This window comes from Ctenopharyngodon idella, chromosome 7, assembly GCF_019924925.1.
Source record: "Ctenopharyngodon idella isolate HZGC_01 chromosome 7, HZGC01, whole genome shotgun sequence".
NCBI classification, from domain to species: domain Eukaryota; kingdom Metazoa; phylum Chordata; class Actinopteri; order Cypriniformes; family Xenocyprididae; genus Ctenopharyngodon; species Ctenopharyngodon idella.
In genome coordinates, this window is record NC_067226.1 from 7,986,661 (window position 1) to 8,007,413 (window position 20,753).

General features: G+C 36.2%; 3 protein-coding genes across 6 annotated transcripts; 1 reads left to right on the forward strand and 2 right to left on the reverse strand.

Annotated features, from left to right (window-relative positions):
• Positions 1-907: 907 nt before the first annotated feature.
• On the reverse strand, positions 908-5,363 carry arl14ep (ADP-ribosylation factor-like 14 effector protein). The gene is made up of 5 exons (XM_051899122.1): positions 5,161-5,363; positions 4,525-4,723; positions 4,266-4,406; positions 3,889-3,944; positions 908-1,453 (listed from the first exon to the last, which is right to left on the reverse strand). Exons 1-5 carry the CDS (start codon positions 5,229-5,231, stop codon positions 1,225-1,227), a joined length of 696 nt encoding a protein of 231 aa, XP_051755082.1. The 5' UTR covers positions 5,232-5,363; the 3' UTR covers positions 908-1,224.
• Positions 5,364-5,584: 221 nt separating this feature from the next.
• Positions 5,585-11,241, forward strand: si:ch73-314g15.3 (uncharacterized protein LOC368688 homolog). The gene is made up of 12 exons (XM_051899117.1): positions 5,585-5,789; positions 6,156-6,244; positions 6,799-6,917; positions 7,189-7,291; positions 7,378-7,466; positions 7,593-7,742; positions 7,823-7,990; positions 8,075-8,144; positions 8,238-8,316; positions 8,411-8,564; positions 9,494-9,598; positions 9,742-11,241. Exons 1-12 carry the CDS (start codon positions 5,683-5,685, stop codon positions 9,787-9,789), a joined length of 1,281 nt encoding a protein of 426 aa, XP_051755077.1. The 5' UTR covers positions 5,585-5,682; the 3' UTR covers positions 9,790-11,241.
• On the reverse strand, positions 11,205-20,100 carry spi1b (Spi-1 proto-oncogene b). Of its 4 annotated transcripts, none has more exons than XM_051899119.1 (6): positions 19,734-20,100; positions 19,114-19,206; positions 18,936-19,014; positions 17,071-17,264; positions 13,144-13,312; positions 11,205-12,736 (listed from the first exon to the last, which is right to left on the reverse strand). In XM_051899119.1, exons 1-6 carry the CDS (start codon positions 19,773-19,775, stop codon positions 12,423-12,425), a joined length of 891 nt encoding a protein of 296 aa, XP_051755079.1. In that variant the 5' UTR covers positions 19,776-20,100; the 3' UTR covers positions 11,205-12,422. The 4 variants fall into 4 exon arrangements, with proteins under 4 accessions (XP_051755079.1, XP_051755078.1, XP_051755081.1 ...); XM_051899118.1 differs by having other exon boundaries at positions 18,936-19,017; XM_051899121.1 differs by lacking the exon at positions 19,114-19,206.
• Between the last annotated feature and the right edge of the window lie 653 nt (positions 20,101-20,753).

The following is a 20,753-nucleotide window of genomic DNA, read 5'->3' on the forward strand; positions in this document are numbered from 1 at the left end:
GCTGCTAACATCTTGGTGTCAGATACCACAGCACACCTTCAGGAGTCTAGTGGAGTTCATGCCTTGACAGGGCTGTTTTGGCAGCAACAGTGGGACCAACACAATATTAGGAAGGTGATCATCCTGATCGGTGTGTGTAATATATATATATATTTATTGATTTAAAACAGACAAAAAATAATACATCTTCTAACTCAAGGCATTAAGTAATGACAAGAAAAGCCTTATATTGCAAGAATTGTAATCATTTAAAAAAGCTGTACCAATGCTGTGCAGCTTTACCTTTAAAATTGCAGTTATTTGCACTGGTAAAAAGCTTCACGCAGGATTAGTTTTAGACAAACTGCCTGTCTAGATATGAACGTTCTGAAAACCTTCAAATCTGCCTCATTCGAATTCTTTTGCAATACATTATCCCTGCTTCAAGTCAACTTTCTTGCTGTTTGTACATGTTATTGTTGTGGAGCTACAGGGCAAACTGGGCCTATGACAGATGGTTCTTCATCTTGACGTTCCTGGCTTCTAGCACTGCAACATGAGGTGGAGTGCCCTGAATGTGCACACTGAGACAAATGGTCCAATTAGAAAAACATCTTAGATAATATCTAATAGATGATATCACCAAACAAATACTAAACTGCCCTAAGTTAAACAACAGCTTTTTCAGATGTCATCATAGTTGGTTTACAGAGAAAATCGTAGAGCTAAAGATGTATATTAATATACATTATAATAAATTTATAATAAAATAAAACCAGTAAACAGCTTTTTATGCTTGGTATTTTACATACAAGTTATAGTGATTCAGACAAAATTTGCAGTAGATACATATTTTCAAATATTCAGATAATTTGAAATGAGGTTAAAAGCACATTTTAAAACCTTGCACTAACAAAACCATAAGCACTCTGCTTAAATTCGGCTTTTATTTTTGTAAATGTAAAAGCAAATTTCAGGTGGAAAAAACAGCTACATTACAGCATAACCAAAGAACTGATAATCCTGGAAAGATTAAAAAAAAAAAAAATGAACACAGCTGTAATAGTATGGGGAAAAAGGCAAAAACATAAGATAACACTCTATATTAAACTTTTACATTTAAAAACAATAAACAATACACTGAACTGACCAAGTACTTCTGCAATGTCCATATACAAAGCCAGTGCCAGTTCCTTTATGCTCAGAGGCAGAAGTAGTGTCGTCTTCTGTCTTCCAACAGGTTATCTAATTGGCAAACTTGTTGCGAATAATCTCTCCCCCCTCTACCTCCACCTGCTCGTACAACCATTTCCGGTCACAGCGGCACTCCACACCGCACTTCCGCGAGCCACACTCGGGACATGGGTAGAAGCAACCCATGCAGTCTACATCCAGACAGTCACACAGATCCCTCCCACATGAGATCAGCAAGCCTTTGTTGTCATACACTTTACTCTTGAGAGACAGGGACTGTCTGTAGGGACAAGAAAGGTGTGAGTATGTGTTAGTAGTACCTTTTTTTTTTTTTTTTTTTAAATTACACCTTATTAAACCCTAAAAGGTACATATTAATACCATTTTAACAGGTACTGCCACAGTGACAGCTTTTGCACCTTTTTTTCCAAAAGTGTTCATGTGAATAATTAAGACTTTGAATACAACAACAATTCATTTAACTCAAAACATGATTTATACATTAATCTTTATGATGACTGAGGTGATGTGTTCATGAGTTTGAGAATTTAGAAAGTGAAGTAGTGCTGCCCCCGACTAAAGATTCTTCTAGTCGACTGGTAGTGATGTAATTAGTTTCAAGGCCGAGAAAGAATATTATATGTAACATTGCTAACCTTGTTTTATATTACAAAGAAATGCTAAACCATAACAATTAGCCTTTAATCAGGGGCGTCAGTTGGGTATGGCAGGGTTTGGCCATACCCAACTGGTCAGGTCAATGCAAGTAATATATTTTTATTGCAGGATTAACGGAGTTATTTTACTACGTGTGACATATAATTTGTATTGTTAAATAAAACAAAAAAGTAATTTAAAGCAATCTGTATATATTTGTGAAACGTGAGTTCAACAGCGCGGCCAAAGTGTCTATTTACAACGTAATTTTGCAGCGTTGAGTATTGTAGCCAATCACAGGAATTTCTGTTGAAAATAATGACCAATCAGAGGTGTTTAAGTTACCGGTAGTGAGAATCTACTCAGTATCTCTCAAAACGCTGAATGAGCTTATATTTAACGCAAGTTCTGCACGCACACACATCCTCTCATTATAACAAACAAAGCATAGACACAATGTAAATAAAAGATTCAATATGCAGTTTTGACAGATTCATTGATTAATATGGGAGTTTTGCACTGAACTGACTGACAGCTTCAGTGATTATAAAGGAAGTGCTCGTTACTTGCGGTCTAATTTCATTCACTATTTGAAGAAAAGTTTTTGTTTTTCATGAGACTTTGTGACTTTTCCTACATCAGTACAAAAAAAAAGATGAAAATAGACAAAATAGATTTTTTAAATGTTATAATAGTGATTGCTGCTCACTATTCTGCTGGCTATAGTGGTAATTTAATGTCTTTTTAGTCTTTAGATTTTCACGAAACTTTTAGTTTTACATTTTTACAGATGATGTCATCAGAGTCTGCCGTACCTTAGGTTTTTGGTGAATTGAGGCCACTGCCTTTAATATATAAATTACGCACTCAATGCATACATAAAGCTTGCCGCAGTGAAAGATCACTGTGGCTGGGCATAATCAAAGCAATGATTATGAATGTGTCAAAAAAAAACAGAAAGGAAAATTCGTGAACTTTTTAATAGTGTATTAATAAACTAATGTTTTCTGAGTCAATGTCAGCTGCAAAGATTAAGTTGACGACCTTGACTTGTCATCTTCGTAGTATAGACCAATTTGGAGCAGACGTCACAGTTATGTCACTTGCAGCTGCGCGAGCATAGTGGTGGCAGAAAAAAAGCAATAAGAAGTGGAGGGAAATGGGCAAAATCCAAAGAATAAGAGAAAAATTTTTTGTTGTGCATTTGGATGGAATCAGAATGCAAGAAATATAGTCTTCATTTTTATAGAATACCGTTGCTGAAGATGCCATTTGAAACTAAATGGAGACATTTATGTTGCAAGTCACAGACTGGACTGATGAAACCTGCAATGATTAGTCTACTATTAAAGCATGAATTTGATGTAAACAGTAAGTCTACATAATATTCACATATGCAGTTCATAAGGGACATACATACATAGCAGTTACAGCATGAAATAATATTTAAACCTATAACATTTTACATAGATAATTTTTAAACATAGCCTCTAACAATTTTATTTCACAATTCTGACTTTTTTTCTTGCATTTGCATGTTTATATCTCCCAGTTCGGACTTTATAACTCGCAATTGTGAGTTTATATCACAATTCTGAGAGGGAAAAAAAGACTAACGAGTATATTTCACAATTCTGTTTTTCTGTTTTGTGGGATATAAACTCAAAATTAACTTTTTTTTTATACTTTTACTCCGTGGTTTCCACAGACTGCTACTGCAGAACTGTCATTTTCTGACACCAGGTAGGCTCCGCCCACAAAAAAAACCGCCATCGCTGTTTGCAAACACAAAATAGGTCTATAGTGATGTTTTTACAGAGAGAAATGAATGTTAAATCATTTCATAATATGTCATGCAGTAAGAGCTGTTTAATTTAGCTTTCACACTCCGTATGAACATTTGGATAGGCGCCTAATAATAGCTCACATTTATCTAGGTAAACCTTAGAGATAGCTTTTTTTTTTATGCATCTAACCAACTAATTAAAATTTGGTCGTCTGATCCTCTTCTTGGTTTATTTGACTATTAGGGGCCAGCCGTAATAGGAAGGCAGGTACCTGTCACCTGATGAGAGCTTCATCCCTGCACGTCTCCGATCATTTATACCTCTGCCCTGTAATAAACCAAAAAAGAAAAATCTGAATGACATTATAAAGGGAAAAAGTATGAAGCTGAACTATAGCTGTTCCCTTTCAAATGGCACTTATTCCAGGAATCAATGCTGTGAACATCAACATATCTACACAGATTTGTATCTTTGACACACCTTGTGGCCAAGCACCTATTCACATAGAGAAAATCTGAAAATTAGATTTTTCTCCATGAGATTAAACATGGGGGAAAAAAAAAAAAAGAGTGAGACGTGCCTACAGAAAAGCTAAAAACAGACTAAAGTAAGTGATAGCAATTGCATATTCAGCAGTGTATGTGTTACCTTCAGGCTGGAGTCTCTTATGGGTTGCCTTCTGTCTTTTGTGAATTGTCTGGCTCTGTCTTTATCAGAAAGTGAATTAAACCGACTGGAATCATTTACATCCTTTCCCACTAATCCTCCCCTGTTTTTCCGTAACTCAATCTGTAAGCAATAAATAAAACATTGAGAGAGGGATTGCATTTCAAAAGCAGATATATTATATATATATATATATAAGTTGGACAACAAGAATAACTTTACCGAGTGCTAGGATACGCACCTTTGTACCATCTCCTCCAGAGTTTGTGAAAATAGTCGGCACTGCATCCTCTCTGAGAAACAGTTTTCCATTATAGTCACGGAAGCAGTCAGGCTGAAAATGCTCCGAGCACAAACAGGAGTTTTGAGTGGGAACAAAATTCTTTCTCCCGAGGCTTCGTACCCATTGCTCGGCCAGCTGTGGCTTGCTGATTGGAAACCTGAACAGAAAGACAACAAAGAAGGCTCCATTAGTTATTGTTACTTTTAAGAGCGTTTTATCCACACATATCTATTGTATTCTGAAGCCAGTTACCTGTGAAAATCACTTAGATTTAAAAGAAGCTGACTCACTATAGCAAACTCTGACCAATCATATCAGTTGTTCAAAGCTAACAGAACACAAGCTTTCAATTTTTATATATATATATATGAGCACAACGCACCATGATAATTAAGAGGGGAAAGTACTGTGTTGCCTCTTGTTTACAAAACATAAAATACTATTTTAGGTGTATTGCATTTACGACAAGTTGCATATGAACTAGGAAGCCTCTATCTGCCAGACTCTTATTTAGATGCATATAGCAACTCGTGCACATGTAAACACTTAAGCCTAACACAAAACTCAAGTGTGTCAACAAAGCAACATGCTTACCTATAGAACCGGATCTCTGACCCTTTGACAAACCGGTTTGAGCAATCAATAGCTGAACAGGAGATCGGCATGATTCTGTATTTATGATTTAAAAATGTAGAAGAAATCTGTTATGGTTCCACACGAACCAAAATCATTTTTCTCAGGGAGTTCCGTGCGAGCGGCAAAACGCACACTTTACCTCATGCGCATGCGCTATTATTTGTTTAGCAGTCACTGGGCGGCCACACAGAGATCCATTCAGTTTCTAAGAAGATCATTCAGTATTTTGCAAGTGCGAAGATATGCTATTGCTCCAATATTTTATATTTGATAAACACAAAGGGTTCTTCCTAGGAACACTTGCCAAAAATAAACTAATTTAAAGGCAAAAGAGTAAACTTACAACTTGTAGACTTTTATTTTGAAATAAGAAGCAACCGGAAGTTTAACAAACATTTTCCCCAGTGTGTTTAGATACCACATGGGTCTTGAACATAGACTGTAAAAAATACAGTAGTGGAAGGCATAAAAAGGTTCTGAATGGATCACTTCGAGAAGGATTTAGTTGATGCGCTTAAAGACATTGTCAAGGCTGGAAACTGGCAGTGTGTGGGAGACAAATCTAAATTTAAGTCACCATGCACGAAGTAAGCGCATGCCATTGTATAAATGCTCACACTCAAATATATGATGCTCGTGAACTGTCACAAGAGGGCATTCTGTAGAACAGATAACGTTTTAGTAGGGCGTTTTTAAAAAGTAAATGTATATATGTGGAATGTGACAAATGCATCTGTTTTGAATGACTGTTATAGTGAAAATATAATTAACGAGCAAAAAGTGTCTTAAATTAGTGAAAGGCAGTGGTGTCCGAAAGTCTGAGACCACTTGCATGCATTAAATAATTAAAATATGTGGATATTTATATCCTCCCTGAGAAAATAACTGTCAGTACAATATTTCTTATATACACTTCTCTATTTTTTTTTAATGTTAAAAAATATATTTTCAAGGTTTTACTCAGATGATGGAGAGCATATAGTCCTGGTGCATACAGAGGATGATAAATTCTGGGCTATGGATTCATCTTGCCCACATGAAGGTTAGTTGTAACTCTAAACTGATATAGAGAACTCCAGTGCATTTTGCGTTGGTCAAGACAAGTGTCTTTTCTTTGTATAGATGGACTGGTTTTGGTTTTAAATTCAGTTTGGTGTCATTTGACAACTGCAACTACTTTACTTTTATGTTTTTGACAAATTCCATATGATTATATGGTTCTTTTTGAATAGCATTTTGTTTTGTGCCCTCACATACAAAACTATGTTATATGCAAAACTTGATATTTTTGACTTCCCTCAAAGGTCTTGTTTGCACAGAAAGTTTTGAGAGAGAACTTTTTCTAGATGGTTCAACCACTTCCTAGTTGAACCATTAGTGCCCATACAAGCCCATCTGCTTGGATATTGTTGTATATTTGTTTTTAAACTTACATACTTTTATAAGTACTTTTGTATGTAAGATTAAAAATATTTTCTGACATAAAAATGTTACAAATTATTTATGAATCCCTGTGAAAATATCACAGAGATCTGTAATAAAGTAACATGAGAGAATTGTTTTAGGATCTGAATATCATGATCTGTTGCTCAACAGGGGGCCCACTTGAGCAAGGTGATATTGAGGATCTGGGCAATGGCAAACTGGCTTTGATTTGCCCATGGCATTCCTTTGATTTCTGCCTTGAAACTGGTTCCTCTTCCTCTGGACTACAGGCAAGTTGTTATGATGACCATGTTAAATGGATATTTCACTCAAAAATGAAAGTTCTGTCATGATTTACTCACTCTGATGTCATTTCAAAAATTGGTTAGCAACATTCTAAAAATATCTTCTTTTGTGTTCTGCAGAAGAAAGAAAGGCTTACAGGTTTGGAATGACATCAGGGTGAGTAAATCATGACAGAATTGTTATTTTTGGGTGAACTAACCCTTTAATGTAAAGAGATCAACCTGCCAACATTCTTGATATTCATATTGTCACCAGAACCAAGTGTATGATGTCCGAGTACTGGATGGAAAAGTGTATATAAATACTCAAAGCACACTGTCCCTCTGTCCCATCCCAGTGACAAAGATAACCCACCAAGGTGAGGAATGGCAGAACTTGTAAATATTAATTGTGAATATGATATGTTGTAGTACACAAGACATGCTTGTGCTGTATTCCTTGCAGACAGTTTACCCATTGAAATAAACTCCTCTGAAAACACACTTTGCACATGGGCCACCAAAATCCTTAACACCCCAGATCCACAGGAAAAGGTTTGGAAATGTCCTTTAACAAGTAGTGATTGACTAATCCATATCATTCATCACAGTGTTATTTCATCTGATTGCGCAAAATAAATCATCATCGGACTTCTGCTTCTTTGTTTTTCTGACATGTAGGTTTCATTGACCAAGATAGTGCAAGAGAACTGGAACAGTGGGAAAATAACAGAAACTGGAGAGGCCATCTCTCCTGCACATCCAAAAAGAAAAGACAATCTGACTGTTGTGGAGCCTGGAAAAATCAAACGGGGCAAAGGCGGCACACTGGTAAACTTTGTTCCTTTTAGATGCTATTTTTTCTTCAGCAGAAAGTTAGTAAAAGTAAAAAATTGTTTGTGTTCCATCAGGCGAGTAGGATTGCCTTATTGCACTCACTTGCTAACATAGAGCAGTGGGCAATAGACCTGTCCTGGGATGTGATAGCAAGATTCTCCACATTTAGATTGAGCACTGGAGAGCCATTACCTCGCCAGTTCTTTGATGACTTTGTCAAAGTAGCAGGAGATGAAGCCAAGGTTTGAATGTTGACGTCTTTAATTTATTTAGGCAAAATGCTAACTAAGTAATCCACATTAATCTGACGTAACCTTCTCCTGCAGCATTATCAGTTACTAGAGCAAAGGATTACGGAACTTGGCAGCTTCTTTGGAGCTTTACCAGTACACAACGGTCAGTGTTTTCAGGTGTTTGTCTTTTTGACTTTTTTCACTTAGCGTAGGTGATGTTAGTGGTTTAATATCTATCTCTTTTCTTTTCAAAAAGGTTTATGGCAGTCAGCAACAGATACGTCTCATGACCTTTTGGCAAGGCTAGCTATAGTGCACATGGTCCATGAGGCCAGGTAAAACGCATCTCATGTCTGTTAGCATTTGTTGTTTTCACATATGTGTCTGAAAATATCTATTTAGTTATAGATCTGCATTGTTTTTACACAGAGGTTTAGATGTGCACCCTCAGACTCTGTCCCGCTTCGCCTCTCAGGGAGACGCAAGCTCAGTGAAGGTGTTGGAGGTGATTTATGCTGATGAGATCACACATGTGGCTGCAGGGTTGAGATGGTTCACATACATCTGCTCACAAGAAGGACGGGTAAGAGATCTATCAGCTCAGATTTCTTTTTTTAACCATGTAACAGTACAATTAAAATGGTTGGTGAAATTTGCCTGTAAATATTTTATTTTTTAAAACACCCTTACTGATGCAGATAGGCTTTTGAGAAAATTGTATACAGCACTTCAGTTATGACAACTCTCAGCATAGTTTGTAAAACATTTTATTATTGTAAATATAATGTACATAGGTTTGATCTTGGTGGACTAGATCTGCTATGCAGCTGCTACAAAGCAAGTACGACTTGCTTCTGCTAAATGCTTGGAATATAAAATTAAAGGGAACATGCTGCTGCTAGAGAGAGGGAGACCCCGCGTAGCAGATCTAGGCAGGTGGTGCTAGGGGGCGGAGGGCTACAATGGGAAGTTGCATAGCACGCAGTGCATTCGTTTCGATGCGTCGTGGTTATATAGGGAAATAGTAATGGATACGTAAAATAGATTGGCTGGGATAATTACATTGAACAAACCAATCAGAACGCGAATAGAGTTTCATGGCTGAACTATTCATTTGTTTGAGCAAAATCTGTGTCTGCTTCCAAATGAGAGAAATATGTATGTACTTTGTATATGCATTATGTACTTATGCACCATGTACTCAACCATGTAGTGTATGAATTTTATAAGGTCATTCAGCATCAGAGCCTGATAGCCCTTCCCCCTACACTACGTAATTAAAGCTACAATAGTTAAATGCATAAAAGTGTCCAACATTCCACACTTCATTTTTTCAGTTAATTGAATGCATCATCCGTGTATTTAAAGTGTACTCCTCCTATTTGGAATTTTCAGTGTGAACACACTACTCACACTGTACTACAAAACGGCACTGAATAGTGCACAAGTACACAAATTGGGACACACCTTGTGTCTTTATCCTAGCTTGAGGGCTGCTTTTTCATATTTCAGGATTCCTTGAAAACATTCCATGAATTGGTGAAGTTGCATTTCAAAGGGTTTTTGAAGCCTCCATTCAATACAGAAGGAAGGAAGACAGCAGGAATGACAGAAGAGGTAAACGTACCATTGTTGAATTTCTGAAGAATGATCCCTTTTTTTTGTTGTTAGTTTTACTGCATAACTTAAAACAAATGATAATCTTTGATGATGTTTTATATTATGCAAGTTTTTGTAATGATCACCCTCTTTACCTACAGTGGTATGTTCCTCTTGTCAAGCCCTCCATCTTACAGAAGACCTCCTGATTGGACTTATTTTTATTCAGAATGAAAAGCTGCTTTGCATCCTGAAAAAAAGGGGACTCTGAATGGAGAGTGTGCTTGCATGATTCAGATGCACCCTAAGGGTAAAAAAATCACAGAATGGATCTGTGAATCCAGGAATATGTGTATTCATTTTTCCACAGTAACCACTATTTATAGGTTTCTTTAATTTTTGCATAAGAAATTAAATTTAATCAATGAGCTTGAATTTTATGGATTTCATTTAAATATATTAATAGACAAATAAACCTATTTAAATATTGTTTTTAGCAGTTCAGCGGTCTTGCTGACAGGGGGCGCTGAGAGGTTTTGCTTTCAGCTGAGGTTTTTGGTGTAAGGGGTGTGGTTTACACTGCTGAGAAACTAACTGATGGTTCTGAGCAGGTTCTCATATTTAGTTTAATATATTTTTTAGGTATTACACTTATCGTAATTTAATATTTTTTATATCATCAATTAATAACTTAATCTAAATGCTGAAAAACATGAACATTCAAAAACAACTGAAATGGCATAAGAGATATATATATAAACAATCAAGACATGACTCTTAATAACTTGGATTAAGTTTAAACAAAGTCAGCATACTATTGATAAAGGCATGTGGCTTGAAATTTAATGTTTTTTGGTAAAAAATCCTTTGGGAACAACAGTGTGCCGACTTAAATTTAATCCAAGTCATAAATGCTCGGTTTCACAGACAAGGCTTAAACTAGTCCAAGACTAAAATGCATGTTTGAGCTGTTTTAACTGAAAGTAACTTGCACTGACATATGTTAAAATGTGTCAGTTCTATTGTAATGTCTCAAGATGCACACCAGTAATGTTTTTTTCTAAGGCACATTTATAAAAGCTACTCAGATGTCTTAATTTAGCTAAGGCCTAAACCTGGCTTAATCTAAGCCCTGTCTGTGAAAGCAGGCCTAAGAGTTCTGTCTCAAATGGATAATTAATTGTCACTCCATGTGATCACAGATTTATCTGAGTAGATAGATATGTTCTTAGCACAGAATTAAGTCTTTGTAAAAAGTCATTTGAAGCAATATTTAGGCATTAGGTCTGTCTGGTGTTCTCTCAAATTTTCCCACTGTTCTTAGGTTATATTTAAACAATTGCAATGAGTCATTACACTGATAAGAAATTACCCTGAAGTATGATACAGATTTAAGAATAAATGGTTCACAGCAAATACGCTGTTCACTTTGTAACGAGAATTAATGTTTATTTATCTAGTTTCTATAAAGATTTATATATTTATTTATTTTTTTCAAATCGAATGTGATGTCGAGAGAAAGACAGTACAAACATGAGCAGAGAATGTGTCTATGTGCTTGTTACCCAGACGTGACAGAGTTTTCCGTGCTGCGTGAGCCTGTGTCATTGGTTTTCACTTCTGCTTTTTATATTTTTGTGATTTTTTTTTTTTTTTTTTTTCCATCATGTGTGGTGGTAAAGTTTGCAACTGTCCTTAACAATTTTTAAAATTCGACTCACTTTGGTCACTGTATCTGCTCTTTTAAAGGGATAGTTCACCCAAAAATGAAAATTCTGTCATTTACTCTAATTACTCACTTACCAGTTACTCACTTACTGTTTGACATTACTTACTGTCAATTACTCACCCTCATGTCGTTCCAAACCCACAAGACTTTCGTTCAACACAAATGAAGATCTTTTGATGAAATCTGAGAGCTTTCTGTCCCTCCATAGACAGTTACGCAACTACCACTTTGAAGCTTCAAAAAGTTCATAAAGAGATCCTAAAACTAATCCATATGAATTGAGTGGTTTAGTCCAAATTTTCGGAAGAGATTCGATCGCTTTATATGATGAACAGATTTAATTTAGGGTTTTATTCACATATTGATCAGCGAGCATAAACAGAAGCTCAACTGAACCTGCTTGATGCGCGAGAACAAACCTCTTCCAGAAGCTCAAACGTGCTGCGTAACATACAAGAACGAAGCTCAATGGTTCTCTTACATGTCAAGCAAACGTGCTTTAGCTTCCGTTTACCACAACTGATGTGTGAGTTGATGAATGTTTATATGTGAATAAAAGCCTAAATTAAATCTGTTTAGCATATAAAGTGATCGAGTCTCTTCAGAAAATTTGGTCTAAACCACTCAATTCACATTGATTAGTTTTACGATCTCTTTATGAACTTTTTGAAGCGTCAAAGTGGTCATTACAAATGCAGTCAATGGAGGGACAGACATCTCTCAGATTTCATCAAAAAGATCTTCATTTGTGTTCCGAAGATGAACGAAAGTCTTGCGGGTTTGAAACTACATGAGGGTGAGTAATTAATGACAGAATTTTAATTTTTGGGTGAACTAACCCGTGCTCGTCCCATATATATATATACACTGTACAGACGTGTGTAAATGTTGGTCCTGCAGCACGAAAACTATTGACATTTTAAAATGACTTAAGGTTTACTTAATTAATGCAAAGGTGAAGGAATAAGGAATGAAAATTAAAATAGTTGAGTTTTAAACCATAGGGTCACAACTATGGTAAAAGTTCAGGTCCAGTCTTTTTCTGTTTTCTCAGAAGAAAAAGGTTATCTCTTGTGTTCTCCAAGTCTATTTCTCGCCTTTTTGCGCATGTGTTTACATGTAAAGCTTCCTTTCTGTGTGGCACTTCCCAAGTACCTCTCCACTGAACTGGTAGGTGAGCTTTTTCTTGATCTTCTTGACTTCTCCTGTCTTGCCATAGTTTCTCAGTGCCCTTGCCATCTTCTGGTAGGTCATCTTCTTGCGGTTTCCCTTCTGTACACCCCAGCGGTTTGCTAAAGCCTCTTTGTGCTTGGAAGAGAACTGGAATGTTCCTTTTTCTCGGTCCACCCACCAGATGCTGTCCTTCATGTCACCATTTCGCAGAAGGTCAAGCAGGAACTGATACAAGCGAATTTTCTTCTTGTTACCTTGAAAAACAAAGGAAATCAGCACCTACACTCTTAAAAATAAAGGTTCTTTACTGGCATCAATGATTCCATGAAACTTTTAACATTCATAGAACCATTCCATTGCACAAAAAGTTTTTTATAGCAGAAAAATGTTCTTAAGATTATTACAATGTTTTTTACGCTAAGGAAAAAAAAAGGTTCTTTTAAAAACTTGACTGAAAAGTTCTCTGGGAAACCAAAAACAGTTCTTTTACGGCATCACTACAAAAATCCCATTTTGAAACCTTTTTTTTTTTTCTCAACAGTTACTGACAATACAGTTTCAATAACAGCTGAGTTGGGTTTGCATCGCTTATCCACATTCCATATCATTATCGTTGTGTCCATGTTAGTAAGCTGAAATTGGTCTTTGCCTTTGTCCTTACCATGTTCTCCTCCTGTTGTTGAAGTAATGTGGTCTCTCATACACTCCTCATCAGACACCTCTAACGGAGGACTGCGACTGCCGGGGTCATCGTCATCCGAGCTGCGCTGGAGAGGAGAGGGCTGTACACTGTGAGGGTAACACACCGATGGCCGTGGCAAATATGTCATCTGTGAAGATATAAAGTACATGATTATCAGAGAGTGCACAGTTAGAATCAACTAATTAAATGTTATACTATAGTTAGTAAGAAAACATACTGGTGCTGTAAAGAACCCAGGAACCAATAGAAGAACATGTAAAACGTAATAAAGAACTTTTCTCCAGAAGTACATAGTCCATGTTTTGGGAAGGTTATGGAAACGTAATAGGTTACAGATTACAGGTTACCCCATTTAAAATGTCATAAGTAGTGTAACTATTTCAATTACTTTATTAAAGTAATGTAACTGATTACATTTGTTTAATTTTCTGTTAATCATTTTCAAACATTTAAACCAGACAGGGTTAACCTTACAGTATTACTCAACACTGATTACTGTCTGACTCCTCAAAATCCTTTATCAGTTGAATTAAGATTATAATAATTTAATTTTAAAGCACAGCCACCACAAAATCAGACGTTAACACCTCTTTTTACTTTGATATCGTTGTGAGGTTAAATACAGATTTAAAATCATAACAAGATACAGTTTAATAGCTATGATACTGTTTTTGAAATCAGATCTTTGCATAGCTGTGACAGGAAACACTGGCATCTAAATGCTTTGGGAAAAAACAGTTAATCTTAAAAAAAAAAAAAATGCATATACATAAATCCAAATAAGAAATAAAACAGTTATCAAATAAGTATGTGTCCTATTATGTGTCCTAAACTTCTGAAACATTGGTGTCTAATATTTTAGAGCAGTCAATGAAATTTGGGAAAGAAATCAATCAAATCTGTATGTGTGTGAAAATATTCAGATGTAACCCCCTGTGTAATCATTAACATTTTCATAAGTAACTGTAACAGATTACAGTAACATTTAGGCACAAATAATAGCCTATGAGCTATACAGTACATGTGGGAGCCACGTTTGTGCAATCAGGTGGTCTGAAATGTGTAATTTGGAGATTTCAGCCTGGTTCAACATTAAGAAAGAGGAACTTTATGTTTTTATATATTGCCGATATAAAAGTGCAGTGAAACTTCAAGCTGCAGAATATGATGCAACTGAACAAAGCCCACAGAATATTTTGTCTGTTTCTTATAGAAGCCCGTAAAGTCACAATTCTGACTTTTTTTCTCACAATTGCGAGTTTATATCTCAGAATTGTGACTTTGTAACTCGCAATTGTGAGAAAAGTCAGAATTGTGAGATATAAACTCACATTTGCGAGATAAAAAGTCGCAATTACTGTTTTTATTTTTTCATTTAGTGGCGAAAACGGGCTTCCATAGTTTCTTTGCAGTAAGGACATGTATAAAACAGTATGGATGTACAGAATGGAATATATATTAAAGAAAGAAAATGCTATGAAGAAAGAAAATGTTATGAAAGATCTGAAAGGTTACCTTATTTTCAGTTAAACAGCTTCACTGAGAAGCCCTTACAAAAACCCAAAGTGTCAAGGATCATAGCGGTCTCATGCGATTGCACACACAGTGCTGGGGTAGCAGTTTCTTGTGACATGACAGTTGCAGAGTCTGATGACTTGAGGAGAGTGCTCTCAGAAACACATGATAGTCATACCGTATTTATAAATTTCCAGTATTTTCATAAGGAACCGTTGTACTGCTTCTTTGTGCATTTGTTATACCTTTTTTGTACAGGGCCTCAAGAGACTGGGCTGGAATGGTGGTTGTTTTACATCCCTTAAAGACTTGACTTTTTAGAACAGTGAATATTTCTTACATTTCTGCACTTTTCAGCAGTGATACTTGTCTTCTTGGCCAAGGAAGCAGCATTGCTTTTCTCAAAGACTTCAATTTATACATGCAAGGCTTAAATGCAAAAACAGTCATTGCTTAGGGTTGAGGTGTAAATAACTAATCTACTGATTAACTGATACTGAATTCACAGAATAGCTCCTTTAAAATTACCATGGCAAGCGCACTATATCCACCAAAATATCAGTTACTTCAGTTATTGTTGTGGCTTAGCATTAAATTGCAGTAAAGATTTTTACACTGTTTACAGGAGATCTCATAAAAATGTATTAAGGTAATGATACACAGGGCAACTTTTTGAGCAATGTTGCTTGGGCACTTTTCCATTGAGAATGGGCAACAAATTTCTATCTGGATCCTTTAGATTGAAATTTGTCACCCATTCTCAATGGGAAAGTGCCCGAACAATATCGCTCAAAAAGTTGCCTCGTGTATCATCAACTTTATGGTTTTAGTACTAGTGACAATAACTTTATGTAACTTTAGTTAAACTTTAGTTATTAACTTTCATAACTTTAGTAACTTTTCTTATGGCAGATACTATGGTTATCATGGTAAATTATTGTAAAGGGTAAAATGCAGTCAAGATTTATAATATTTATGGCTATATGAGACATTGTTTTCAACATTGATAATAGTAAGAAATGATTCTTGAGTATCAAATCGGCATATTAGAATGATTTCTGAAGGATCATGTGACACTGAAGACTGCAGTAATGTCTGCTGAAAATTCAGCTTTGCCATCATAGGAAAAATTGAATTTAAAAATATATTAAAATATAAAACATGTATTTAAATTGTACTAATATTTCACAGTATTGTTGTTTTGTACTGTATTTTTGATCAAATAAATGCAGCCTTGGTAAGCATAAGAGAAAAACATTAAAAAAAAAATCTTACTGACCCCAAACTTTCAAACTGCATAGTTTACATGATCAGAAAAAATGTAACGTTATTATAAAATTAGCTGAAAACCAGAACTATTTTTCTCCAAGCATCAAGCACCTTCCAGGGAGACTGAGCTCGTATGACAGGCAGCATATCAGTCCGTGGTGGACGGATCTCTGCTTCCTCCTACAAGGACGTCTAGAAAGGAAAAGCGCTCTTTTGCGAAAGGCTTTATGGTTAGAGTCTGCCTTCGAGATGAGGTCCAACCAAAGGAAGGAAAATCAATCACTGCATTATTCTTTTTTAGATTAAACGATCTCTTTCAAGAAGTGATCTTTGATTTTCCACCCACAGAGCAGTCATTGATGGATATGCAAGGTGTATATCCTCTTCTTGTTGAAATATCTCCAAAAGGTCAGGCAAACATTTTTTTTTTAATCCAAGCCAATGTAGAAAGTCTCTAGAATGTAGTTATTTTCTACTAGACTGCCCAAAGGAGGCTAATAAACTAAAAAGGGTTGAACTGCAATATGGTTCCTGTATAAATGCTAACATCAAATGCATGTTTGTTTGTTTGTTTTGTTTTTTTTGAAAGTATTCTAGCTCAGTTTTTTTTTTTAAGCTCTAACATTTGTGAGCTTGTGTCACAATATAGAGCGGTTTTGTTTGTGTAAGTGGGGATGTTCTGTGTAATGGCAGTTGATGAGTGTGCAGACTGCAGCTACAGTGACAGTGTTGAGTTTTGGTCAGGATAAGGCTTAGTTGAGCAATAGCTTGGGCACAGATGCTTTCTACAACCTCTTAACCAGTATCAACACCCACTTGTGTCACGAAGCACAGGAGAAATTTAACTAAAACTTATTAAACCTGTTGTTAGAGACACAGACAGTATCTCTCCGAAAGATTTCTCTGTTCCTAAATGTCTCCTACACTGTATTAAACAAAATGGTTACTTCTCATCAACAATAATGTGACCAAAGCTCAAAAATAACTCATGTGAGGACAAGACATCAAAACATATCATGTACAAAGAAAGAGCTCTCACACATAAAATGAAAGTGAATGGGTATTAAATAGCAGGTGTTTTATAGAGAATCCAAATCTCACCTGTGGAGGGGGCAGGGTGAGGTGATGCCCGGTCAGGCCTGGGTCGATAAAATGACCAGACTCAACATCTGAGAAGCGATGCACATTCGATGCATGTAGTGGCTGCACACTCTGGAGCTCTGTGAAGTGGCTATCTGGCAAGTTCTCGAAATCCACTGGATGGACATGATGTGTATTATAATCCCATGCATGATCTAGACATGGACAATTAAGTTGAAACAAAGGGTCAGCAGAAAGCATCTTTTAACAACCGAAAGAAATATGACAATACGTCACATGCTTTTTGTGTAAGCTGGTACAAGCAACTGATAAATCAACTATGTCAGGTTTTTCTGTCTGTCAATTCAATGGCATGCAAGAAATTACATTTACTTTCTCACTACACTGGGACTTTGAGTGTCACCCTGTTTCCTGTTCACACCACCATTTCCTTTGCAGTTTTTGAATAGCCTCAAGCATGTTGTTGTTTTTTTTAATGCCGTTGTATTTAACGGTCAATCTCTAAATGGAACATTTAAATATATGTGATCAAATTTATCTGATTTTTTATTATCTGTTTTAAGTTTTATCACATAGAGAAATAATCTACAGCATAATAATCAACACAATCATTGTAAGCAATCTAATTTGACAGTGTGTAGTACAGTGGGAGTGTTCATAAAGAACTAGTCAAGCCATTTATTGCATTCTCTGGAGAAACATATGTGTACATTCCTCCACTGAACAGAAATAGCTGTTACATAAATTGTTTGTGGGGGGAAAAAAGTAAAAAAAAAAAAAAAAAGTACTCTGCATTTCTTCACTGCCGTATAACGAAACTCAAAACTGTTTTCAGTTTCTGTCATTTAACTTCTTCGAAAAATCAGCACATAGCTGTCTGACGACAGGGCTGAATAAATAAGGCAAAGGTCTAACTAAAGGTCACCATAAACTGTATCACAAAATACTCTCACAGTCCTATATACAGTAGTAACAAAATGCAATCTCTATCCTCAACCTCAGAGACAGAAACTGATGCTACTGTTTAGCACCCAGTTTTAGACGCCTACATAGCTAAATTGCTATATTGTCTCATTTTGGACAGAAACCCTTGGGGATATTTGTCGTTCTACGTCTGTAGTTTTCTTGCCTGTCAGAACGAGGCATCTGTTTCCTGCTTTGTGCTAGGTCACTCGCCCGGTTCCACTCGCTCGCTCTCCTAACGTCCCCCTTACAGTTCAGGCCCAGCTGCCCTGGGTGTGATTTTGATCCGTTAGCTCAATACAACAAGGAGCTGTTTACATGGGCCTCTCTAGGTGTTATAAATGTTTTGTTAGCAGGGAGTTAAGTCAGTAATATCTGATAAAACAGTTATATGTATAGAAGACCATTTATTCAAAGAACTTTGATTAACTTGAGCTGAAAGGGGGAAATGAACATTTAAAAAGAGAGGAAAAAACAATCTATGGTTATTGAGGAATATTGAAGCCATTAAGTTTAAATGCATTTGTTCATCCTAAGTTAAATTTAGTTTAATAACTATGATTTAACTTGTAATTTGTGGGCAGATTGTGATTTGACACTAAATTATGGGTTTGTGGTTTTGATTTTCAACTATTGCTTGATTAAGTATTTCTGAATGACTATCATTTACCTTTTTATAACAATGACATTGGGAGGAGAATAAGCAGGAGTGGAGGCTATTAACCACTCATTCGAGTGGACATTATTGTATTTTTTAAACTTTGTATAATTCAGTTGCACTATTTTAGCAGCAGTTTAGCAGTTGTTTGTGGACTGTTTTTAGATTTTATGAATAAAAAAACCCCAACCTTCTTATTGTGTAGATAGCTTATAATTTTAGATAACAAGGAATACAAACTCACCATTCTGACCATCATCAATGATATACTGATACTCCATTGGTGGTCGATACATCTCTGATTCAAACATTTCCTCTGTTTGCTGCTAAGCAAATAGATAAGAAACAAAGGGTGACCAGTTTGAATGACTGGAGCCAATAGCAAAATAATAATACACTGGACCATATAGGAAAAGCCTCACATCTTTGGTTAAAACTGCCCAGTAATCTTTTTGTACAGACGGTGTCTGTGACATCCAGCCAGTCCAGGTTACTCTCTCTCTACCCTCTTCTTTCTACATAGAAATTATGATTATTATACATTCTGGAGAACAGTTTATTTTTTCATTGCACTGATGTTAATCATAGCCTGTTACAATAAACATACCTCTACACGTTAGCCGTAATGAAAGACATTTATTCATTAACATTCAAATAGTCTCTAATCGATCCACTATACACTAATAAAAACATCAGATGTTTAAATGTACATCCGAGTGGCTGAATCTCAATAGATTGTTGTTTTGAAGTGGTTGGCACAAGCACGTATGCATGCCGACACTAACTCTGACTTTTTACATGAAAAAGAATACACAAACAAAATGTACAAATTATCCTCAAGATAAATAGACTGACGGATGTCAAACACTAATATTACAAAAAAGATCCAGCTGTTCAGTCAGCTACTAGTACGTCCACAATGACGAATCTTCGTAATGTCTTTTGACACGCTGGCAGCACTATAACAAAAAGTGCATTTTTATGCATCTACTAGCAGCAGCAGCATCATAATAGGACCATTTAGAGAATAAAAAATACTCACGGGTGGGATGATGTACCCCTCCATTCTGTACGGATGCAGCATGGATTCCTCGCCGCCTGACACTCGATCTGCAACTCTGATGCTTTCTCAAGGGCTTTCAAAACTGTCCCCGTACCATTGCTCAACTCTGCTAAATTTCCTCTTACCAAATGAAACCAATGATCTAACTCACGCACCTTATCATGCAGGGGGCCTCAGAGATCGGCAAAGGCCCAAAAAAGAAGCCAACTAGAGACACACTGTAAAGGGCAACCTACCCTGACAGTGGCCGTCGAAAAGGGACAGAGTTTCTGTTTGTTACTTCTTTATTTTTGGGGTGTGTGGGTAAGTGTGTGTGCGTATCCGCTGGAGGTTCCTGATTTTAGGGTAATGGCAGGTGGGGATTTTATCTTTGCAGTTAGAATAGGCGTAAAGTGTCACCTCCCCCAATGGCCAATCAGAGACAGCTCAGCTGACCACTGTTTTTCCTGTCCACCTCCATGGTTCTTGTCATTCTATAGAAAGTCCTTAATGCTGGATGAAAATACACAGAAAATTGGTGCCATTTTCAGAGGGTTTTTTTTTTTTTTTTTTTATATATATGGAGAGAGAGAATAGATTTCTGTCTGGTAATTACATTGATTAAACCAAGAATGAATAAAATAAATCTGAGGATAAATATATCACAAATAATAATAATAATAATAAAAAAAATAATAATAAAAAATGAAAAAAAAAAATAGGACTATCTGTATTCAGATAAATTAAATGAAACAAATGATTGATCCATAAATAAACTAGGAAAAGCTTCTAGTTGGTCTAATGTTCACTTGTTGGTGTCTGGGCTTCCGCCTCATCACGACTGCAGACAGAGAACCTACTAACAGATAAGATGGCTGATCGTGTTGCATCTCTATCTGCATCAGTACATGCTGGGAGGAGATACAGCATCCTGAATGACAATGATGAAAAAATCTTCTAGCTTTATCAAACTTTCCACCTGTCTCTAACCTTCTGTCTGCCTTTCTTTTGGGCATGTAA